The 25,653-nt window shown below is 43.2% G+C and overlaps 1 protein-coding gene across 3 annotated transcripts in view; it reads right to left on the reverse strand.

The window, feature by feature from the left end:
- Window positions 1-584: 584 nt before the first annotated feature.
- ANGEL2 (angel homolog 2) overlaps window positions 585-25,653 on the reverse strand; it is a 31,585-nt gene continuing 6,516 nt past the window's right edge. For all 3 annotated transcript variants that reach the window (XM_024196293.2, XM_024196294.2, XM_024196292.2), the window contains 7 exons: window positions 19,379-19,632; window positions 12,139-12,208; window positions 9,738-10,159; window positions 6,407-6,533; window positions 5,787-5,847; window positions 3,543-3,706; window positions 585-1,064 (listed from right to left, as the gene is read on the reverse strand). In XM_024196293.2, coding sequence (XP_024052061.2) covers window positions 910-1,064; window positions 3,543-3,706; window positions 5,787-5,847; window positions 6,407-6,533; window positions 9,738-10,159; window positions 12,139-12,208; window positions 19,379-19,632 — 1,253 coding nt within the window. In that variant the 3' untranslated portion in view covers window positions 585-909. The remainder of the gene's footprint in view (window positions 1,065-3,542; window positions 3,707-5,786; window positions 5,848-6,406; window positions 6,534-9,737; window positions 10,160-12,138; window positions 12,209-19,378; window positions 19,633-25,653) is intronic.

Genomic DNA, 25,653 nt, shown 5'->3' on the forward strand with positions numbered 1-25,653 from the left:
GTGTATTATGAAACTGAACATGAGGGAATCTTTAAATGCTGAATATTCTGGAGCTGTAGTAATGTTACAATATTTAAATGATGAATACATGAAAAATAGCCTCATCTATTCCATAAACACTTCCAAAACCTCAAAAGGTCTGACTCCCAGATAAGTCTGTTTAAAACAAACAAAAAGTGTTTAAACATGAAAGCTCCTTCAGAGTTACCTGTGCTTTACTGCTCTGTGTTCAGATAGCACAAATTGCCTACTTGGTTTCATTTCAGATTCTTTTTAAAGCTTCTGCAAATCAGCAAAACATGTTATACTCTTGTAAGATTAACCATTACACAATCACTTTTTAGAGCATAACTAATTACTATACTGCAAGAATAGGCCCAATCCTGCTGCCCTGGCACTAGCTAAATTCCTGCTGAGGGACTCCAAGATTGTGCCCGATATTTAGATATTTAGGGAGGGCAACAAAAGCAACTTGAAATAGAATACACTTGAAACTACATAGATATCTACTTTGAGCTCATTATGAAGCTTGCTACAAACACACACAATCTTTTGCTTGAAGGATTGAGAGAAATACACTGTACTTAAGAACCATCACCCATTTTACTATGATTTACAATAAAAACATCTTTTTTAAAAATAATGCCATTTTCAGATTATGGCACAGACATTTTCCATTATCAAAAAGAGGAAGCTAATGTAAACTCATTTCTTTTTGTCTTAATGACTCCACAAAGTAATTTAAGCAACTTTATAAAGAAATCTCTTTAAAAACTCTACTTTACACAACACTAAAAATTCAGCATGCAGGCAAACTTACTTTAACCAGTCTGAAAGTCCTTGAATTAAAAAAAAATACAGGAAGAAGAGACGGTGAAGGAAAGTGCAGATATAAAAATAATTTGGGAATTATTCTTCAATAAGCCTGAACTGAGCTAGTAAGGACAGGTGATCAGAAGAGTTATGGTCATTGGGAAGACCATTAACTGTCCACAGATCTTGCTCTGTTAAAAGTGATAATCTACCAAGAAGCTTCAGACCTCCATCAAAAGTATCTTCGGCTCCTACATAAAAAGAAAAGAAGAAAAGTATTTGCAGAAAACACATAGTTGTGAGCCAAATCATACATACCCACACCCACCTTATACATGGAAGGAGGACTCCAACCTGGGAGGAGTGGCTTGTGATGTCTTAATACAACACTTTGGTAACAATGATGCTATACACAAATTTGCACAAATCACTTCACAGCTGATTATATCCACTATGTTTTGAGAGAGTTAAGATCATTCTATACATAACAAACAAACAAGACCTTTGACACAGTAACTGTTGCTTTATCCATGAAAAGAAGATAGTTTAAGAGCTTCACAGCTGAACAGTTTCACAGAACTCCTGGTCTTCAGCAAGCCAGCAGCTACTTTTGGTCTCCATGAAACTACTCAGCTGGTTCAGGAACTTCACTCTTCAAGCAGCTGAACAGCTTTGCAGAGCTCTAACAAGCCAGCAACTCTGACTGCACTGAAGACAAGCCTAGTCACTGTGAAACTGTTCAGTCAGCTCAGGAATACAGCCTCAGCACAGATCCTGAACCAGTTGAACTTTTCACACACATCCTGGTCTTCAAAGCTACAGTTGCTGTGGCAACGATCCTGATCTTCATGGATGAAACTATTCAGCTGGTTCAGGAGTGCTCCTGAACTGTCTGAACAGTACCACAGAACTCCTGGGCTACAAAGACCCAAAAGCTGGGTCTCAAACTGATTTCCCTCAACTAAGCTAGAATAAACCAACAGCTATGCAGTAAAACCCATTTTTTTGGTTAATTAATAAAATGACCTAGCTCCAGAGACCCCTCCACTCCCAAACTTACTATGTACAAAGTCTAGACTTTCTACAACCTGTAGTTTATAAGCTAACGAGGCCCAAAACATTACGAGACTTAAAATGCGAACTCGTTATTAGGCCATTTTTTAATTTATTAGCACTTAGAAACTAATTAACCGATTTTCTTGAAACTACTCAGAAAATTCAAGTTTTACTCAAATTATATGCTGAAAGTTTGCGGCAGATACACTGTTTTTCATATGAAACAGAGCTTGAACTCCTGTTTTCAGAGCAAAACTGAATACAAACTTAATTAGGGCATGCAATGGCACTACCATAATATATACATTCTAGGTGTTTAGGGCTCAGTCTTGCAAGGTGCTGAGTATCCTTAACTCACACTGAAGTCAGGGGCAGTTGAGGGCACATGGCACCTTGCAGAAGTTTTCAGCACATTGCAAATCCAAGTCCTTGAAGCTAGATTAATTTTCTTGCATTTTTTCCTTTTACATTTGGTAGTGTATAGAAAACTGAGGCACAGATGGTTAAGCAATTTGAAAAGGCCACACTGGAAGACTGTGCTTAAGGTAGGAGTGGAACGCAGGTCTCCCTGTTATGGGATTTACCCCTAGAATGATTCAGCTGGCCAGGCTGCACTGTATAATGGTTTTGTGAAACTAAAAGGATTTCAAGCAATATAAAAGGCTCATTATCCTGTATGATGATGTAGGATGAAGCAAAGCAGATGGCCAATTGTAAAACATGGAAATTTGTCTCTCAGGGAACCCACAACAAGATACAGTAAGTGGTACATTACCCGTTCTTGGCATTTAAACGTTACCAATGAAGCACCCACCCAGATGTGTTGTGTCTTCCTTGCACCATCTGGTGAGTTTTAGCTGCAACTGCAACCACAAAATTGCGGCACAGGTACACACACACACACACTTGTGATTTTTCACCCCATACCAAGAGATCTCAAAACCACATAGGTCATCTCTTGAGAAAACACTAATGCTGCTCCAAGGTAATTTTACACATGACCACTCATGCAGAAAGCAACAGAGGGTCCTGTGGCACCTTTAAGACTAACAGAAGTACTGGGAGCATAAGCTTTCGTGGGTAAGAACCTCACTTCTTCAGACACTCATGCAGAAGTTGTCATATCTCATCTCTAACACATCTGAAATCTCTGTTCATCATATTCTTGAAAATGTGAACCAATCATATCACTGGTCTAGTCACTAAGCTCACATAGGCTACCGAATGACAGTGATATTACCTTGGTGTTCACTTCTTTAATTAATGCTTATCAGGAGTCCTCAACTCCTTGAATCTTATAGTCAAGGAGACAATGATGACCACATAAGTGTCAAAGTGTTTGGTAAAAGAAACGGTGCAGGCCACTGCAGTGTTCTACAGAGGACGTTCCCTATGTACTACAATGATCCCAGCAAGCAACAAGCTAACATGAATCAGTAGAGGAGAAAATAAAGGACAGGAAGAGTTAAGACTGTACCCTTAATCAGTGAGGGAACAGTTCACATGTTCAAAATGTTTGGGCACCTGTAAATCACTGAGGTTAGTATCTTTTGTGTACTTGAGATCTGTGAAATTTACCAATATGCCTCCTTTTAGGCTAGATTCTGAACTTCATCATTCAGCAGGGAGATATTCTTAAAGAGAACTTTAGTGCTTGAATTCAGCTTCTTTACCTGGCTGAGCAGCACTATCATCCTTTGCTGCAGAATAGAAAATGTAATCCACAGTGACAGCACTTCTGGAGTGACAAGTTGTTACTTCTGGAATCCCACTTTCAGGTAAGTAGTGAGAATAGACCGAAGATAATCTAAAGTGGTGTTGTAATTTTGAAGGAAACCTAAACAGAATTACACAGGTATTTTACTTCATTATCGCTACTAAGTAAAAGACTTAGTCATTAATAAAACACATGTATTTAGTTATTACAGCAAAACAAATAAGCTGCATAAACAGAGTCTTTATTTTTAAACCCCCCCGAGTGTGCTAAGTAACTTTCTAATGTTTTGCATCTTGTTAACTTCTTGGAGCAGGGACCCTAAGGTACAATTTTCAAAGGAGTCCATGTCTACACTAGCAAACTTACGGTGGGTGGCACAGCTGCACTGCTATAAGATCGCTCGTGTAGCCGCTCTATGCCAACAGGAGAGAGGTCTCCCGCTGACATAGCGCTGTGCACACAAGAGCTTTTGCCAGTAAAAAACTTATGTCGACCAGGGATCTGTTTTTTCACACCAAGTGACATAAGTTTTGCCGACATAAGTGGTAGTGTAGACATGGCCTAAGTCCGATTTTCAAGTGATTTAACACTTAGGATCCTGTCCCATTGACTTTCAAAGAGATTTAGGGTCAATCTACACTAGAAATGTCACAGCAGCACAGCTGTATTCCTGTAGTGTAGATGGAAGGGGTTATTCCATTACTGTAGTAATCCATCTCAGCAAGAGGCAGTAGCTAATTGATGAAAGAATTCCTCCATCAACCATGACTGAGGATGGCTTAATTACATTGCACAGGGAGTGAAATTTTTCACAGCCCTGAATGATGTAGTTAAGTCAACCTAAATTTGTAATGTAGGCCAGACCTTCGGTTAAGTGCTTCATCTTGATTAGCTCTTCCACCCATGTAATTACTGTATTCTTCCTTCCTCCTGACACCAACCACATGTCCTTCCATGCCAGTCTAAACTGGAAGCCAACTCTCGATTTTTTAAGTAAGCTTTTGGTCTAACTAGGAGTTTTCACATTAAATCTTTTAAAGCTTTTAGGCTTTTTATTTTTTAAAAACTTAGTTATGAGTCTAAAAACAGAAAGGAAGTACCTGTCTCCACGCCTGTCCAATATGGAATTCTTGGGGAGGAGGGTTTTTTAAATAATTAAACTTTTTCCTGTTCTATCCAGTTTGATCCATCTCCTCTTCCTTACCACAGTTCTTTGTTTCCCAATAAGGATACTTATTAACATTTATAAACCAGCATCTCCAAAATGATCAAAATGGGAGGAAATATGAGAATTTAAGCAGCTGGATAGAGCTGCCACTTATAAACAGATTTCTGCAGCTGGCCCCAAATTCTATGGCTTTGCTACATCACTATAAAACAAAGAGTGCCGGTTATATCCAAAAGTAAACAGATGTCAAAAGTATTGTTTAATGAGGAGAGATGGAACTTGCCCTGTAGCCTGTCTTGATATTTCCTTAACCTCAGCTCCTTAGTTTGGAATAAAATGCATCAGCTGCCGTATACAGAAATGGTCCTTTACAATACATAATTCTAATCCTTTCCCATCTGTGGTTATCTTTTCTTTTACTTTTAAATGAAAGATGATTTTTTGCCCTTTGCATAGTTATCCTAATCCAAATTTTTCTGGATTCTGTTCTCCAATTACTACTTTTGAAAACAATAGGCAGCCATGCTTTTGAACGAGTATAGTTGCTGAAAGTAAGACCACCAGTATAAGAATGATGAAATATACAATTTAATTTTAGTTTATTTTTATTCACATCTTCTAGCTGCTCTGACAATTCAAGGGTGCAGGAACTAACTCACCAGAACACAGTTGTGAAATGTCAGAGGAAATATTACAATCGCTCTGAAAACTGCACTGACTCCATTTTTGAGACTTTTACTTGAGTAGATGAGTGTTTAGGTGTGGTGATGTCTATTTTTGAAAATGGTGTGTGTGTGTGTGTGTGTGTGTGTGTGTGTGTGAGATGAGATAATGTGCATGTAAATAAAGACATGTAAATATGTATATTTTAACAACCTACATGGGCAGATACAAAACCCAATTAGAAGACCACGTACAGTTTTATCAGTTATCTAATTTGAAATCATACCATATATGCTCAAGGTTTTTTGTTTTTTTTTTTATTTAAAATAGGAGCCACCAAACAGCCTTCTCAGATTTTCCAAGACTTACTTTTCAGCTGCTATTATGATCTCTTCTGTGTGCTCCAGTTTCGCTTCTTTTTTCTCTCCACCTACAAAAATAAAGAGAATTTCTAATCTAAGTTTTAAACGAGATCATTAAGACCATTGGAGAAAAACTATAGGAAAAGTAGCCTAGGACATCTTCAAATGCTGTTTATTTTTCTTTTGATGGGAAAGATCAAATTAATAAAAACTGGATTGAATTGCCCAGTTTCATTAGAGCCCCTTCAAACAAATCTGTACCTTTCCAGAAAACTTTACCTAGAAACATACCGTTTCAAATTACAGAGCAATTCAGATGAGCTGAATGTATGTTTAACCTTGAATATAAAGACAAAAAGTAGATTTAGAAGGAAGGGTTTAAAAATATCCAACAACGTTTCTAATATTTTCAGTCACCTACTGCATGTTAATCTCAAAGGAATTTATTTTTCTAAGGCCTGCAAATGCCTAGGATGGTGAAAAACCATTATCCCTAAGTAGTCCCACTGAGCTCATGTTTGCAAGACTGGGGCCCATTTTTTTTAAATGAAAAAATATCTGGTCTTCAACAGTAAATCTGGGTGATGTTTTCATAGAAGCACTAAGTTTACCTGTTCAGAAACTGACCTGTGTTTTCTTCTTGTCGCTGCTGTTGTACCTCATACACACAGCTCTGTGAAATGCCTAGACTTGGGGGCCAAATTGGAATAGTTAAGATTCTTTGTCCCCTAGGAAACTGTTCTTGACCAGACACCTAAAAAAGATATACAATTGTTTCAAACAATCTGATTTAGTTCACAAGATACCTGTGCAAAATTTTAATTTTGCAAACTTTTTTTTTTAAGTCAACTGTGATCCAATTAACAAAAGACATACTGCTAAAGAGTTCACTTTTCTTATCCATGCTGTGATGGAGTGTATGAACCAAACAGTGGACAGTTAAGCCCAATTAGGCCATAAGGTGTAATTGGTGACCAAACTCAGACTGGGAGGAGCTGGATCTTCAGAAAGGAAGGCGCACAGGGCAGTGGAAGGAAGGCAATGGAGGATACCCAGATGAGGTGTAGAGGGTGTTTCCTCTCTTGGGCTAAAGGCTGAGAAGTCTGGGAGGCCTGAAGCCTAGAGCCAAAACTGGAGGGCCTCAAGCCAGGAGGAAGATTGGGAGGCCAGGGGCAGTGAATCCTAGGGCCAGAGGCAGGTTGTCTTGAGCCAGCAGGAAACCAGAGGCAGTTAAGTCCAAGAGGCTGTGACAAGTAAATCATTTGGACTGGACATTGAGAGGCTCCAGGGAGAAAGGCAAGAACTCTGCTGTCACACTCGGGGCACTACAAAGCGGGAGATATCTGGAACACACAAGTCTGGAGCAAGCTCCTCTGGCTGATCCTGACGCAGGGATACAAACCAGATCTCTAGGGAGACCTTCTGGGAGGTGTTGGTCTTTACAAAAAAACCCAGAAAGGGGCTGGAGAAAAAGGCTTGAAGAAAAACTAATGATACAAAGGAGTCCAGAGAGGTGGTGGAAATGAGTCTGACAGAGCAGACCTTGGCTGCTCATCCTAGGTTCTCTGGACTGGAACCCAGCATAGAGACTGGGCCTGCATTCTCATACTACCCACTGGAAAAGTGGTGTGAAGCCCCCAGAATTAAGGGGATCAGGGCAATTCAGAGCCTGGAGAGATGGGGGTAAGGGCCAATGGACCCTGAGTCAGAAGCCAGAGTCCCTTGGATTGATTTGTTGGACTTTTGTTTGTGGGTCTTTGTTACCATGAAAGGAGCATGGAACTAAAATGTGACCTGGCTGGAGGGCCAAAATGTGAGAAGAGAAAGACCACTAAAGGACCAGAATAACCATCAGCAGGGGATGCTAGAAAAGGCAAAGCTGTTACGCTACACCCAGCCACGAGGGGGCACACTTGCAGTGAGTCCACTCTTCTATACATGCCTTACAAACATGCCTTTTGTAGCAGCTCCTCAAAGCTTTCTCTGCTAAACCATGATATTCTTTATATGCAATTTGCTCTCACTTATCAACATCTTTACAACAATCCTATTTTGTAAAATAGTTCTTGTGAGACTAGACAGAGAATATGAAGACCTCTTGTGAGCAACAACAAATGCTCTAGTGTAAACAGGTCACGGACTGCTGACATTGCTTTTAACAACGGGGCATTTATTCTTCTGGGAGAAAATCAAAAGGGGGCTGAAAATGGGGTTGGCAGCTGATGGGCAGTTAACACCAATAATGGAAAATTCACATTTCCCTAGTGTAAATGCTTTAGTCACTTCAAATTAAATAGCTATTTGTGATATGTCGAATGGCTATATTCACACTAAACTCACATAAAATATCTTTGAATGTGGTGCCACATTCAAACATGGCTTCTACTCTGGTCACCTAGCAATCATAACTTTGACTTTACACTTACGCTAACCAATTCAGCCCCGGCTCATCCATAATGTGAGAATAATCCTTTTGAACAGGATCAGAAGGTCTGTGATTAAATCTCCTCCCACACAAAAACCTGAGACACTTAAATCAAAACTAATAATGACGTAAGGTGGAACAGTATTTTACTCTGTCAGTAGAACATGTTTTATGGACATTTAAGCCAAGTTAATGAAAAGGGAAGTTTGGTCTTAGCCTGACTGATAACATAGGCCCTATTGTATTGCCAGTTGTAAAAGGAATATCTTAATACTTAAATAAAATTCTTTTTGGGGAAAAATTACCCTTTACAAAAGAAAAGGAACACTTGCCAAGTGCTAGACTTGGCATTTAAAGTGTTCCCAGAAAAATGGGCCAGATCTACACTACAGACCTGTATCAGTATAACTACGTCACTCAGGGGTGTAAAAAATCCACACCCGAGTGACAGTTTTACTGACCTACCTCCCATGTAGACAGCACTATGTCAATGGGAGAGCTTCTCCCGCCAACATAGTTCCCGCTTCTTAGGGAAGTGGATTAACTGCGCCAATGGGAGAAGCTCTTCCGTTGGCATAGGAGAATCTTCACTAAAGCACTACAGCTGTGGTCTACGTGAAGACAAGACTTAAATTAAGCCAGAGGTTAGGTCCAGATACCTATCTGTAACTGAACATATACCACTTTCAAGAACAATTGTTTATATGTTTTAAAACGTTAGAGTTGAAGTTGCACTTCTGAAACAAAACACCGAGTCAGCCTCAGACCTAGCATAGCAATTCTGTGGCAGACTTTCCTTTGTTTGTAGATTTTAGAGTGGAGGTCAAAAATCAGGCTTCTAATGGAAACTCAACTCCACACAGAACTGGAAAGGGTTAAGGTGGTCAGGTAGGCCTATTAACTCTACAGGCTGCACCTGGAAGGAAAGCCAGAGAGTGGGGAATTGATTGCAAGCAGGTTCAAAGCCAGGAAGCTTGCAACAGACAGGGGCTGCTGCTGGGAAAAGGGATGAGGGTTTGGCGCTATTATACCCAGGCAAGAAGGGGAACCAGGAATTGTAGGAAGCAGTCCAGGGAAGGAGCAGTGAGAGGAAAGCCCAGAACTGCTGGATGTAGGGTCCCTGGACTGGAACCTGGAGTAGTGAATGAGCTTGGATTCCCCTACAAGTCACTGAGGGCATTGCAGAGACTGTGGTATAGAACAGGAAGACTGCCTGGGTTACTGTGGTGGTGATAGAGAATTGAAGGACTGTATCCTGAAAGGGGGAATGCTGAGTGACCTAGCCGGAGGGCTGTGTCATGAAGACACTGCGGTTCCAGCAATGAGAGGAGCTGCAGACCTGAGAGAGACAATGTGATGGCATGTGACCACGAGAAGGGGTGTCGATCTCGAGAGCTAATCCCACAACTGATCAGGAGGAGGCACCAGATAAGCGGTGAATGGTGCACCCCATGACAGGTGGCCAGTGTCACTCCATAAAATATTCCTTTTCCACCAGCATCAATTCTTACTTGAGATGAAAAGAACACCTACCTTTCCTATAGGTAGTCCTTCATAATTCAGCTTTCCTTCCTTTATAAAACTGTACAGTGGAGAACCAGGAACAGAGTTGAAGTCACCACAAATGATAATAGGACAGAATCTACCATCTTTCTGATGGGCAACACTGGCAATCTCTGCCAGTAACATTGCCAGTTGGGTCAGTTTAATGTCCCCTCGCCTTGGATTATACAGCAGATGCGTGTTGGCTATACAGACTGCAGCAGTAGCTTTACAGTGAAATCTGGGCTGCAGAAGCAACACTAGTCCAACATTGTCTCTGTCCAAGAGTGGAATATCATGGCGGAAAAATTCCACTGGGTTTGAAGAGATGAGGTTAAATTTGGAAATTTTGAAGCAAATAGCACAGCCATCGGGTTTCCTTCCTGTCCTCATTTTATATTCACAATGATAACCTATAGGAAAGAAATGTGAATATTAATGAAAAAAAAACAAAACAAGAACATAGCTCATGCTATTGTTTTCCCATAGTAGTCAATACCTGAGCCTGCTATAGTTAAGGCTTCAAAAAGTTTCCACTGTACCCATTTTCAAATGTTCCTAACTTTGAGATCTTCACCTTTTGGACTGAAATGTGCCATATTTGGTCTGTGTCTGAAAACTAATTATAAAAAAGAATGTAAGCATCTGAAAACAGGGGGATTATAATGGATGCTGTTTTGCATAATTAAATACATATGTAAAGAGAAAAAAGTCTTTATAAATGACTTTCTAAAAATATGCCTCCCAATAATATTCTTACCAATAAATCCCCTTTTACTTTAATGGCTGCTGGGGGGGGGGGGGGGAAGTGAATCACTCTGCTAGTGCACATGTTAACACAGAGCCTGATACTCATTTACCTAAAGAGCTGTTTACACTGCTCTGTACACTGACTGAGCAGTGTAAAGGGGCTAAAGTGTAAGTGAGCATCAGGCCCATGATCTTCATCTTTCAAAATAAGAGTTGCTTCGCTTCAGTACTGTACTGCCATCCCAAGAGGGCAAACTTTATAGCTCAACAACCCACATTCAAATTTCAGGCCCCGAATAGCACTTTTGTTTTCCGGGAGGGAAAAAGTTCACTTTTGCATTCTCTGAAAGAGGAAAGATACATGTAACCATATCATTTCTCCTTTACAGATATGTCTATGTTTGGTGTGACTTGTTAAAATAAAACCAGATTTCTGAGGCTATACATCATACACCTGAGGAACTCAGAAAGGAAAGAAAAACTTGGATGTGAGAAGTTAACTTGAACAATAAATCCAATCCAGTATTGTCTGTGGTGTATATACTTCTAAACTAATGATTTAAGATACTCAGCATGGTGCTTCTCATGTGTCATAGGAGAAGTCAAATGTAAAATGATTGATGCTTTAAAGTTTATTCAGGGTGCTACCAGAGTAGCTTAATAATGCTTCACTTGTGAAACATTCGTATTAAGAACAGTACTTGACAGATTTCTGTAGGTCAGAAATGATTGTCTGACAGCTTTAAAAACCCAGTAGTTTATATTAAAACAGTAATGTTATGATAATCACCCAACTTTCTGAAATTTGCTTTACAGTAGTAAGAGCTGCATGGTCTCAAGATAAGCTCCCAGTGCCTTCTCAATAAATTAAGAGTGCCTTGTACCCAACACAGCTTAGAAATGACAAGCTTTTTTGAAAGTTCTTTTCATACAGAGCAAGACATTTATATTCAACATTACCGATACATTATTTTGGGATTATAATATTTTCCATTAGCTGTACCTGTCACAAAAGGTAAGTATTTTCTACAATTCTATGTATGACTGAAGCAGTATATCTTCCACAGCAATTAAAAATAACTATTTATGAAAGTATACTATAAATTATCAAGATAGAATGAGTGTATTAACCACTTCAGGGAACACACAGCAGCTTACATAAATGGTTACACTAAACTCTAAAGCATACATAATATAGAATTTAGAAGCCAATCAACAAGACTGTTTCTGATTTGTAGCTTCAGTTATACCTAGAATTGAGATCCAACATCTACATCCCTCCAGAATTTAAGGGACTGACTTGCATGTTTTAAGCATCTCTTGTGAAGTGATGAGTGGCCTCCTTTCCCAGTGAAGCCAATGAAAGCTGAGGGCACTCAGCAATTTACAGGATCAAGTCTTAAGTAAATTCATTTGAAAGCAGTTATGGGCCCAGTTCTGTACTTCATATGCAGGCAAAATTCAGGCATTAATGAGTTTGCCAAAATAAAGAGTGCAAGAGCAGGTCTTAAAGTAACACCTATTTATCTAATTTTTGCCATATGAAAAACGTCTCTCTCTTCATTCCACGTAGATTATTTCTTATAAGTACATTAAAAAAGGAAAATGTAATGAAATGTGGGACAAAAGTGTTCCATCATACCCAAATATTCCAAACTCGGCTTGATTTCCATTCCAAAATGGTCCTCTTGTACTTCTTGCAAACACAGTACCTAAAAGAGTTTTTCCAATTTGAATGTAATACATTAACAAACATATTAACAAAAGCTTTCACTTCATTAACTACTGCATCTATGTTTTTCCTTGAAGCTTTAGTAACTTTATTTACAGAGGTAAAAACTATCTTGCTATTTAAACTATTTAAAAACTGCTTAGTGTAAGTAGTATTTGATACCCATTGTATTTATTCAAAAATCTGATGTCTAATCATGTAGATTTACCAAATAACTAAGTGACAAAGAATAAAAAAGCTCCCCATTGACAAGAAGCTAAATTTTCAAGTTTGGGTGCTTGACTGGGATGTCCTAACCCTATACTTGGACACAAATCAGCACTTAAGCCCCACTCTGGTAAACATTTATGCACATGAGTAACTTTACTCATGTGAGAAGCCTTGATGACATCAGCTTGCAAAGCTCTAAGTAGTAGCAGAGGCTCTGGAAATATCTGTGCAAAGACTCCCTCAAACAGCATTGTATAGGTTTACACTCATCTCACATTTGGGAGATTAACTACCACAAGGCTAGAAATTTATTTTTAAAGAAAAGTTTAGATTCTGCAGGTGATGAGAGACTACCAGGAAAACTTCCTACTCCTCAAGAGCAAGTGCATTTTTCAAGTCCTGAACAAAGAGCAGCTCATAACCACCCATCGCCCCAAACCTGGTGAGTAGCAAAATAACCTGCACCTTAAATGCTGGAGAACAACTGGGAGGTGGGGTGGAAGAGGAAAACACCAGACTGATCACCCATTGTTAGGAAAGTACCAATCGGTCTCTAAGGGCTTGTCTACAGTTACAGGGCTACAGCTGCGCCGCTGTAGCGCTTCAGCGTAGACCAGGGGCGGGCAAACCTTTTGGCCTGAGGGGCGCATCGGGTTTCGTAAATTGTATGGAGGGCTGGTTAGGGGAGGGGGTCGTGGGCTGGCCCCCACCGCCTATCTGCCCCCCCCCGGACTCCTGCCCCATACAACCCCCCGTTCCCTGACAGCCCCTCTGGGACTCCCTGCCCCATGCACACACCCCTGCTCCCTGTCCCCTGACCACCCCCAGGCCCCCGCCACCCCACCCAATCCCTCCTCTCATTCCTGACAGCCCCCCTGGCACCCCTGCCCCATCCAACCACCCTCTCCCTGTGCCCTGATGCCCCATCCAACCCCCCTCCTTCCTGACTGCCCCCCCGGGATCCCTGCCCCCATTCAACCCCCTGTTTCCCCCCCCGACCACTATCCACACCCCCGCCCCCTGACCACCACCCTGAACTCCCCTGCCCTCTATCCAACCTCCCCTGCTCCCTTACCGCGCTGCCTGGAGCACCGGTGGCTGGCGCCGCTACAGCCGCGCCGCCCAGCTGGAGCCAGGCCATGCCGCCGCCACGCAGCACAGAGACCGGGTAAGGCCAGGCTCTGCAGCTGCGTTGCCCCAGGAGCTCACAGCCCCACCGCCCAGAGCATTGCACCGGTGGCAGAGCGAGCGAGCTGAGGCTGTGGGGGAGAGGGGACAGCAGGGGAGGGGCTGGGGGCTAGCCTCCCAGGCCAGGAGCGCAGGGGCCGGGCAGGACAGTCCCGTGGGCCGTAGTTTGCCCACCTCTGGCGTAGACACTACCTATGCCAACAGGAAAGATTATCCCAACAGTAGGGCCCTACCAAATTCACAGCCATGAAAAACGCATCAGACTGACTGTGAAATCTGGTCTCCGCCCATGAAATCTGGTCTTTTGTGTGCTTTTATCCTATACTATACAGATTTCACAGGGGAGACCAGCATTTCTCATATTGGGGGTCCTGACTCAAAAGGGAGTTGCGGGTGTGTGTGTGTGTCACAAGGTTATTTTAGGGGGGTTGCGGTATTGCCACCCTTACTCCTGTGCTGCCTTCAGAGCTCGGCAGCCAGAGAGCAGCGACTATTGGCTGGACACCCAACTTTGAAGGCAACAGCACAGAAGTAAGGGTGGCAATACCATACGATGCCATCCTTACTTCTATGCTGCTACTGGTGGCGGCTCTGTCTTCAGAGCTGGGCTCCCAGCCAGCAGCCGCCACTCTCCTGCTGCCCAGCTCTGAAGGCAGCAGCAGCGCAGAAGTAAGGGTATCAGTACCGCACCCCCCTCTACAATAACCTTGTGACTCCACCCCCCCCCCACACCCGCCCAGGTCCTTTTTGGGTCAGAACCCCTACAATTACAACACTGTGAAATTTCAGATTGAAATAGCTGAAAGAATGAAATTTACTATATTTAAAACCCTCTGACTGTGAAATTGACCAAAATGGACCGTGAATTTGGTAAAGACCTACCCATCAGAGTAAGTAATCCACCTCCCCAAGAGGCGGTAGCTAGGTCAACGGAAGAATTCTTCCATCAACCTAGTGCTGTTTACATGGGGACTTAGGTTGGTTTAACTACGCTGCTCAGCGGCGTGGATTTTTTATATCCTTGAGCAACATAGTTATGTTGACCTAACTTTCTATCACAGACCAGGCCTAAGTCTCATCTGAAAGAGACATGCATTGCAAACAACCATATTTCTCTAATCTCAGAAGAACTGATTCAGTCCTGCTGAGTGTTAAGCCTGGGGAGCCTATGTATTTGAAACCTGAGACCAGCAGCAATTCTATCATTTAAGGATTTGATACAGTCCAAATAAGTATATTAGTGTAGTGTGTCTGCCTTCCAAATCAAGGATCCATACAGTAGCAGCTGCTCCAGTGCTTTTTCCACCAACAGGCTTCAAAGTATCACAGCAAGACTTCAGGAAGGGCTCCTATGATTCACTGAATACCTTGAACAACACATTACTATTCACAAAAAAATGTTGTTAAAAGAACATTAAGTTTGCAAAGCCAAGCAGTCAAAAGTTAGGAAGTGCCAGAAATAAGGTTGTCTGTGCAACCTTAATTCAGCCCCCCTGTGCACGTACATTATGATACAGTCTTTAATTACGTGATCACAGGACCTCTGCCTCAGTCAGTGCACAGGATGGATGATGCTCACTTAATGAGCTATTCAATATTTTGTTTTGTCCTCATTCAATATATGGCTCTGGGCCTTATTTACTGGGCACTATTCAAACCCTGTTCTGAAGCACTTGGATACTATAGTGATGAGCATCACAAAAAAGCCCAAATGCTTCACAAATGTAAATCAATTTATCATCACTGTACCCTGGTGAGGAGATGGTATTATCCCTAACTTTACAGATGGGGAGCTGAGGCACAGTGAGATTAAGGTCAAAAGTACCCACTAACTTTGGGTGCTCAATTTGAGAAACCTGATTTTTCAGGGTGCCTAGCAGTTTGAATGATGTATGTTTAAAGCACAGCTCCCACTGTTTTAGTGCCAGTTGTGAATGCTCAGCACTTCTGCAGGTCAGGCTCCAGAGTCTGAAGTTGGGCACACAGAAAATGGAGAATACACAATTACTGACCACCTCTGAAAAGTCTAGTTTCCGTGATTTCCCCAGCATCACACAGGAACTCTGTGGCAGAGGTAGAGACAGAAACCAATTCTCCAGGACAACATTCAACTGTCTGAACTACAAGTCCCCCCTTTCTGTTCCAGCCATCCTCTGCCTTATTCACTACGAACCTTCCATCTTCTGCAACAGATGAAGCAGGGTCCTACAGACAACAGTCTCCTTTACTACACAACCCTGATTCATCCCCAAAGCAGGTCCAGCCTGTACACTGAATGAGGCAGGAGTCCTGTGAAAAAAAATAGTATGTGATCATGGAACTAAAGATTGTATCAAAGTACACACAATGGGGCCGGATTAAGGTTGCACAAGCACCTTAATTCTGGCATTTTGTAATTTAAGTGTTGACTTTGCAACCTCCATAATGGTGTTTGTGTAACTTCCTAGGTTCTTAAAAAAACCCGGAAAAACAGAATTTTGATCATGTGGCATCATAGTGACACCCACATGGGTTACCACCAGGATTGCAACCTTTAGATCTACCTCTGTCACGTAAGCTAACAGAGTAACTGATAGTGATAAGTTGTCATCCTGTGTGGGGACCAGCATTAGTGGGGGATGAGACCCAGTTTGCCAGTGGGTTTCACAGATATTGCTGAAAGCAGAGGAATGGGGAGACTCAGGAATCTTGGGTTCCACTGCAGGCTCTAGGGGACACTCTTTTTCCCATTTGCCCCCCAAACCCAAGCTTGACCCCTTCTGCCCCATCCATGTCTTAGTCCTGATTCCTCCTTACCCCTGACTCCTTGTCCCAATCCCAGTCTGTCTCCACTCCTTGGGCTTCTCATGCCAGTCTCCCCCTCCAGCCCTGCTGAGTCCCGGTCTCCACTCCACACATTCAGTTCCAGTCTCCTTGCCCAGCCAGTCCCAGTTCTCCACCTGTACCCCAACTACCTATCAGCCCTCTCTCCCCTCCTCCGGTCCACTCCCCCCGTCCTCTCCCCATCCTCAGTCCCAATCTCCTTGTCCAGCCTGTCCATTTCCCCCCAGTTCTTGGTCTAATTTCAATCTCCCATCCCCCTAAGACAAGTGGCTCCCAGTAATCCTGCACCCCCTTCACTAGCTGCCAGTCTCTTTGCCCAGCCAGCCCATCTCCCCACTCCAACTCAGTCAGTCCCCCTGCAGCCTCCCAAATCCCAGATTTCTTGTTCCAATCTACTCTTCCTTCTCCCATCCGGATTTTGTGCCCTCATAATTCAAATCAGATAGCTTCTTCCTCCCTGCTGTGCTGCTACCAGCAGGGAGTCACAGAAAGCATAGGAGTGACAGGCTCCATGCTTTGTTCCAGTGCAAGCCCTACTCCAGAGCAGCCAAGAGTAGGGTGACCAGATGTCCCGATTTTATAGGGACAGTCCCGATTTTTGGGTCTTTTTCCTATATAGGCTCCTATTACCTCCCACCCCCAGTCCTGATTTTTCACACTTGCTGTCTGGTCACCCTAGCCAAGAGCAACAGTTAGGGCTTGTCTACACTGGCAATGTTAAAGTGCTTTAACGTGGCTTGTGTAGTCGCGGCAGAGCTCTAAAAAACCACCTCCACGAGGGGCGTGGCTCCCAGTGCTGGTGCACTGTTTACACTGGCGCTTTACAGCGCTGAAATTTGCTGTGCTCAAGGGGGTGTTTTTTCACATTCCTGAGTGAGAAAATTGCAGCGCTGTAAAGTGCCAGTGTAGACAAGCCCTTACAGGGAAAGTCTTTTTGAATCCCTGAGCATGCTCCAGCCCATGGCTACAATCATCCTATGGGGATGGCACATGGTCAGTCTGGTCAGCACTCAGAGGGGCTCAGAGAGGATAGAACTGTCAGATTTCAGCAGTTAAAAATCAAAGTCTCTATTATGCGTTTGCAAACTGATTATTTTCCCCGAAAGGCTTATAACTTGGCCAAATTTGGGTGGATTTTTTCAAGGCCAGCAAAAGCTGCATTTCTGACACAAAGGCCTCCCGTTGCTGCTCCCCACCCCTGCACTGCCATATTTCAAATCCCCACCACTCCAAAGCATGTGGGAACTACAATTTTTCAAAGAAAAGTTCACCAGAATGTAACATGGCAAAATAATGCATTTTTCCCTGGCTCCATTCTTGCAAACAATTGAACTGTTTGGCTGAAATGTTCCAAGAAAATTCAATGAGGCAGACACCCAGCAGGGAAAATTTTAGCCCAAATGGTTAGTTACAAGACCCTATTTTCAGTTTAATTATAATGGAAATTGTCAGGCAACCTTAAAAGGTAGTGCTACCAGCCCTGCCTATAAACAAACATTTATATTGTGCTAGCATCGATAGCGCCAACCAGACTAGACTAAAACGTGTACAGGGCTGTACAAACACACAGTAAAGGACAGTCTCTTCAAAGATTTTACAATCTGAACAACGATATAACAGGTGGACAAAACAGGCAAGTTCGTGTGGTGTGGAGAAGACAGGATAACAACAGCAATGTGCACAATTCTTAGCCAATCAGGAGCAGCAATCACAGTTTGTCACCAACATTCTCAGGTTACCATTTCATATATACATTAAGGAAGGGGAGAGATTTAAAGGAGGATGAGGTAAGCAACTTTCTAGATTTTGACTGAGATCTTTTTCCACTCATAATGGGCAGCATAGGAGGAAGTGCTTGTTGCAGAAGTGGGCAATCAAGGCAATCAAGCCTGGCATCACTTATGAAGGAAAGGCAGGAGTTGACCTTGCGATAAATTAAAAGGTCTGATAGGTAGTGCAGGAGTAGGTTGTGAAGGACTTTGCGAGAGCTGCTGCAAGCAAGATGGTGTTCTTAACAGCAGCATTTTGAATGGACTTAAGTGATGAGGTTGTAGGCACTGAGAGAAGAAATTACAATAGTTAAAGTGTGAAGCAATCAGGACTTGGATAAGAATTTTGGTAGTATGGACAGAGAGGAAAGACTGGATCTTAGAGGAGTTGTGCAAGAAAAAAAGTGGGAAGATTTGGACATGGCCTGGATGTGTTGGTTTGAAGAGAGGGCTGAGCCAAAGATGAAGTAAAAGTTACAGGCCTGAGTGATAGACCGCTGTCCACTCCAATAGAGAGGCAGGAGAGAAGCTAGTTTCAAGAGAAAATAATGAATTCTGTTTTGCCCATGTTAATTTTTAGTAGACAGCTAAACATCCATGATGAGACATCACAAAAGACAAGCTTAAATGGAGGGGTGAGGTCTAGAGTGGAGAGGCAGATCTGCAGGTCATCAGTATAAAGATGGTAGTCAACCAAAGATAAGATACTGAGGGAGAAGAGGAGATTGCCAAAGGCAGAGCCCTAGAGAGGACCTCCCACTGAAAGGGAGGGAAGGAGGATGATGACCCACTGAATAAGACACCTAAAGTGTAGGAAGAGAATCAGGAAATGAAGTCATGAAAGTGCAGGAATGATGGGATAATGAGAGACTATGTTTGACCGTAGAAGCATGAAGGACAGTTTCAGAAGTGCATGTGTAAATATAGTAGTGAGGATTACAGTAACACTACCAGTGGCTACTGCCTCAGGCTTAGATCACTCAGAAAACACTACTTTGGTAAACATGAACCAGCAGTACTAATAAGCATGACTTGATAACTTAAAGGACAGCTGAATCCATTAGACAGCTTATCTACTAGATCACACACAATCCAAAACTACTCTTGCTACACGTTGAATATATTGTTCTCAATAAAACCTGTGTTAGTTTTCCACTTACATCTGCATCCAGTTGTTTGATTTCCCGTAGAATGTTGGGAAATCTATAACCCCACATTAACACTGGCTGTCTGCAGTGTTTATACAGGTGGAAGTTATCTTCTAACAAATTCTGTGAAAGGATATTGTAGGACATCACAGTAAAATCAAACTTTCCTTTGTCTTCTGTATTGTTTTGGTCAATTTGCTTATCTTCAAGAATCTTCATTGTTTTACTATGGTGACAGAAATACTCCCAATGTCTTTTGATCAGGCCTGTTAAAACATTAAATACCAAAATGAATGATCATGTAATACATTTGCATTACCATATGTTGATCTTACAACTTGTTTCATATGCGACATATTGTACTTAAGGAATTATTATTCCTCGAGAGCTCCCTTTGCTTAAACAAATTATAGGCAAATTTGTATCTCATGATTAGAAATATTTCAGACCTTTCATTTGAGATGGAAATAATAAACTGCTCATATAAACTGCATAATTTGTAGCCACTGTATGCCCCACATTTCAGACTTCTCTGAAGTTGGAGTAACCTGATATATCCTATGAAGCTCATTATGGCCAGTTTCCACAGATATGCTACTCATAGTGTTTATAACTCTCTTGTAAAGTTTGGGGATTAGAGAGACTCAAAAGCTTCCATATGGTTCTAAATTTGGAGCCACAAGAACCACTGAAAATGCCATCTTGCCTCTTTGCATTATCTCCTATACGGTATCAAGAATGGTAGAGGATCTGGAAGCAGGTAGCAAAACTGATACTCTTATTTAAGGGCTTGTCTAGACTACAAAATTAAGTCGACTTTATCTAATTCGACCTCGAGCCTCCGAATTAATTAAATCAATTGTGCGTGGCCACACCATGCTCATTGTCTCGATGGAGTGCGTCCTCACTAGCAGTGCCTGTGTCGATGCACAAAGCAGTGCATCGTGGCTAGCTATCCCAAAGTGCGACTTGCCACAGTGTGTTTTGGAAAGTTTGTGCAATGTCTCATGGGACCAAAACATTGTCGCAGGGGAGAATAGGAACATTGCTTCGGCATCCCATAATGCACTGTGCTCAATGGCAAACAACCCAGTGGTTTTCACCCTTAAAACCGCCACGTGTACGCCATAACTCCAGAAGCATGGAGCCCGCTCAGTTGTGCACTCTTGCTGTGAGCGTCTCAAACACCTCGCGCCTTCTCCTGCATTATTTCCAGAGCCGAAGTAGGGTCCGCTGCGTAGAACATAGCGATGTACTGCAGGCAGCCCTGCTGCAAGCCATTGAAAAACAATTCACAATTGCTACTGGTAGTCATAGAGCAGCTGCACTCTGAGCACCGTTTCTGGTCCCATGAAACAAGCACTGACTGGTGGGACCGCACCGTTTTGCAGGTATGAGCAGTGGCTGCAGAACTTTCGAATGCAGAAGGCCACCTTCCAGGAACTTTGTGCAGACCTTTCCCCTGCCTGCAGTTCAGCAACACAAAAATGAGAGCTACTCTGACAGTAGAGAAGCGAGTGGCAATCGCTGTTTGGAAGCCTGCAATGCTAGACAGTTACCGGTCAGTGAGGAATCAATTTGGAGTAAGTAAATCAACCGTGGGAGCTGCTGTGCTCCAAGTGTGCAGGGCCATTAATTGACTTATGCTATGAAGGGTAGTGAGTCTGGAAAATGTGCAGGATACAGGGAACCCCATCACTGCAAAACCATCCACTAACTGCGGTGGGGCGATAGATGGCATGCACATCCCCATCTTGGTTCCAGACCACCTTTCTAAAGAGTACATACACTGAAAGGGATACTTTTCAATGGTGTTGCAAGCACTAGTGGATCACAAGGGGGGCGTTTCACCGTCATCAACGTAGGATAGTCAGGAAAGGTTCATGACATGTGCATCTTTAGGAACTCGGGTCTGTTCAAAAAGCTGCAATCAGGGACTTTCTTTCCAGACCACAAAATGAACATTGATGATGTTGAGATGCCTACACATATCCTGGGGGACCCAGCCTACCCCTTGCCCCTCATGGCTCATGAAGCCATACACTGGCCATTTGGACAGCAGTAAGGAACGGTTCAATATAAGCTCAGCAACTGCAGAATGGTGGTTGAATGTGCCTTTGGTCATTTGAAAGGGCGATGGAGACGTTTACTAACAAGGCTGGATCTTAGCAAAGAGAACATCCCCATGGTTATAGCTGCCTGCTGTGTGCTCCATATCATCTGTGGGGGAAAAAAGGGGGAAAGTTTTCCGCAGGGGTGGGCAGTTGAGACAGATCACATGGCAGGCATTTTTGAGCAGCCAGACACCAGAGCAATAAGAAGAGCACAGCAAGGGGCGCTGTGTATCTGCAAGGCTTTGAAAAGCCGTTTCAATAATGAGTCACAGTAATGTGAGCTGCTTGTCCGCATTGTGCTTTCCCAAACCTTCACCTGGCTTGTATCACTGTCCCTGTAAAGCCAACCCCCCACCCAAGCCCACTGCTTCTACTCAATAAAGAACATTTATTTCTCAAATCCATTTACTTTATTTAACAAACATAAGTAAAGAGGGAGAACAGAAAAAAAATGTAACCTTGGGGAAAAGGGGTTGTAAAGTTGGAACTGGAAAAACATTTTCAGCTGTGTAACATAACACCGCATTCCAGACCATCAAAGATCTGTGAATGGGCGCCTTCTGTTCCTTGTACCCTCCCCGAGGTAAGTGAAAGGGATAATGGACTTTTTGCCCACGCCTCATGGAACACTTGGGGGAGGGTGATTCTGCACCAGGCGATGATGGCTGGCTGTCCACCAGGGTCTGCAGAGGGACTCTACCCTTCTGCTTCTGTTCCTGCAGTTCAACCAGATACCTCAACATGTCTGCTTGGTCCCTCATAATCCGAAGCATCTCATCCTGTTCTGCACGCTCTTGCTCACTGGAAGCTTTCCTGCTCTCCATTGTCCATGTCTAAGTTTTTGGACAGTGAAATCCTCCACGCTCTCCGCTCTGTTTCAGCTGTCCCGGAGGCGTTCACTATCTCGGTGAACATGTCCTCCTGCGTTCTCTTTCTCCTCCTTCTAATAAGCGAAAGTCTGCTTTCAGGTGTTGATGACACGCCAAAGGACACATTTCCAGCTCCTTTATTTTTTCCCTATTTTTATGGGAAAAAATAAAGGAGCCATTGTACATGAATAAAATGCTTCCATAACAAGGTCGTTTTCATAAAAAAACCCTTATTACACTAGATGCAAGCCATAACATAATCACAATCCATAACCATTCACTGTGCCGTTTTGCTGCTCCAGCCATGGTGAGTAGGCCCCCCCTGGGTGGTGAATGCACTTTTAATAAAGTTTATGGCAGGCTCATGTCGGGAGCAGAGGTAGCTAGTCGAACAATGGCCCTTCCCCATAGCACCATGAGAAGCTGTTTACGAACAGGGGGGAGGAACGTTTTCACTCCCAAATTGCGGAATCGCTCATGTGGAGTCCCAATCTCTTATCAGCCACTTTAAACTGCTTGCTGACCCATGCCGAGCACAGTAAAGGCACATTAGCGGCTGGGTGGTTTGGCGATCTGGAATGTGTGTGGTGGTGGTGTCTATATGCCCTTTTTTTCCCTTATAAGAGCACTTTTAATGAGAACTTCCCTCCCGTTTTCCCTAGGCAACCCGATGTGATAGTCTCCTGAGGGTAACAGAGGCGGAAAGGAAGGAGATGCTGCAAGCATCTGGGTATAGACCTGGTCCTTATGCTGCTATGCTGTGTACCACAATGATGCCAGCAGAATTAATTCAGGAGTTGCATGGGAAAGTGTCCTTCCATGGTGGAAGAAATAAGACTGCCCTGCCCAGAAACCTTCTGCAAAGGATTGCAGAGTACCTCCATGAAAGTTTCCTAGAGATATCCATGGAGGATTCCCAGGCTATTCCAGTCCACCTAAACAGTCTTTTCCGGGGGCCACCCTCTGCGTAGCTGGAGTGGCCTCTTGTAAGCAGAGAACCACAGCACCTCGCTTTTTCTTCACAGTAAACATGCAATACCACCGAATGTGTGTGCCCACTAAAGTTTAACTGGACTTTGATTGTAACTGTATACTCACCAGAGGTGCCTTTCCTGGCATCACGGTCAGCCACCGTGATGCCCTACGACCCACAGGGCTCCAGGGTTAAAAATCTTTCCTGGTTCTCGGGGAGAATGGATCCACCGCTTGCCTGTTTCCCATTCTCCTCCTCCTCTTCCTCATCCACCATATCGTTCTCCTTGTTGTCCCTAGACTCACATCTGTGAGGTGTCCACTTACTTGTGAGGATGCTGGTAGGGTCACCCCTGAGAATCGCATGCAGCTCGTTGTAGAGCCCGCATATGTGGGGTTCAGCACCAGAATGACTGTTCACCTCCCTTGCCTTCTGGTATGCTTGGCGAAGTTTTTTTATTTTCACGTGGCAGTGCTGTGTGTCCCTCGTGTAGCCCTTCTCCCCCATTCCACAAGCGATCTTTGCATAGATGTCAGCATTTCTTCTGCTGGATCGGAGCTCTGCCTGCACAGACTCTTCTCCCCACACAGCGATGAGATCCACCACCTCCTGTGCAGACCAGGCTGGAGCGCGTTTGGGGCGTGTAGTCTCCATGATCAGCTGTGCTCACGCTGGCAGGCTCCCAATGCTGATCAAACAGGAAATGGGAAATCAAAAATTCCCAGAGCTTTAGCCGGGGAGGGGCTGTTTACTGTGTACCTGGCTGCAGTGCAGCAGAGTTGAGAATGATCTCCACAGCGGTCACAGATGAGCATTGTGGGACACCACCTGGAGGCCAATTAAGTCGAATTACACAATGCTGCGTCTGCACTACCTCGTGAATTAAGCGCTACGCCTCTCGCATAGGTGGATTACAGAAGTCGACACTAGAGGCGACTTAGGTCAGGGTAAAGGACCCGGTAGTTTAGACATACATTAACAGGTTGACTTAAGGTGGCTTCCTTCGACCTAGCTTTTTAGTGTAGATCAGGCCTAAGGGAATCCTGCAGGGATGAGTATACCCCTGGGAAGCATTGACCATTTTTAATGAAAACTATTCAGTTCAACTACTTGAGATACAAGTATATTTTGACTATTTCCATGTAAGTTTATACATAGCCTGAGGCCAAAGATGACAATTATGCCACTTACTCCCTTGAAAGGAAGCTGGAAGACAGATACCTGAACTATGCACCAATTAAATATTTATGCCAGTGGCTGTCCCATCTCTGCTATTTAACTGTATTTGGGCTATTCCATTCTAAATCCTAAAGTGGTCTTCTGTGATTAAGCACAGTGACAAAATTACCTCCCTGCCAAAGTAGACATTAATTGAATTCTTGACGTTTTTCCACACACACACACACACACAACTGCCACTTCCAAACTGAAAGACAGTATAAGGAGGTATCACCCAGAATCTTCTCAGCAATCTGAAGGACTTTCCAGAGAGAATACATTCCATCACTGGGACTCCACATCCGCAGAGGAGTGGGGAGAAGTTGCACATGGTAAGGTACTAAAGGAGGGGCACTGCCCATTGATCACTCTTTTTGCCTGTCATTCCACTTTCTGAATCCCTTCGCCGACTCCTTTTTCCACCCTATTAAGTTTAATCTCTGATCCTCACATTTAAGGGCCTTCACAACTGTGTTCCTCCCTAATCAGATGCTCATTACTTATCACTTCTTTTCCTATGCCCTGTGCTCTACCACTGATGGCCCAGATGACACTCCCATGTCTGCTTATCTGATGTCATTCTTGTGCACAGAATGTCCTCCTTGAGCTGATCTGTGAGACCACTATCCTCTCCTTCAAATCCCATTGCTGAGACTCCTGCAAGAAGTCAGCTAACTTAAGATGTCTAGGTGAAGGGTCAGTTCCAGATAGCTGATACATATCTAAAATGTAACATACATTTGCTTGTTTTGTATTAGTAATTTTATCCCTCTTCCCCAGAGCCATTGCAAGTCACTTGCCTTTCCAGGCAGTCCTCGACTTTACGACATTTGACCTACGATGAACAGCACTTATGACGTTTCTGAATTGACATCCTGATTCGACTTATGACCACAGGTTTCGACTTTACAACACTCGGTCCTGCAATGGAGTAGATTGTGGTTCTGAGTTCCGACTTACGACGCAATTTTCAGGAAGCAATTGAGTCGTTAAGTCCGAGGACTGCCTGTATACGACTTAATTCTGCAAGATGCTTTATGTAGGCACTCTTACATTCATGAATAACCCTACTGAAGTCAATGACGCTCCAAACAGGCACAAGGACCTGCTTGT

This window comes from Terrapene carolina, unplaced genomic scaffold, assembly GCF_002925995.2.
Source record: "Terrapene carolina triunguis isolate 2854851 unplaced genomic scaffold, T_m_triunguis-2.0 Scaffold262, whole genome shotgun sequence".
Lineage (NCBI taxonomy): Eukaryota > Metazoa > Chordata > Testudines > Emydidae > Terrapene > Terrapene triunguis.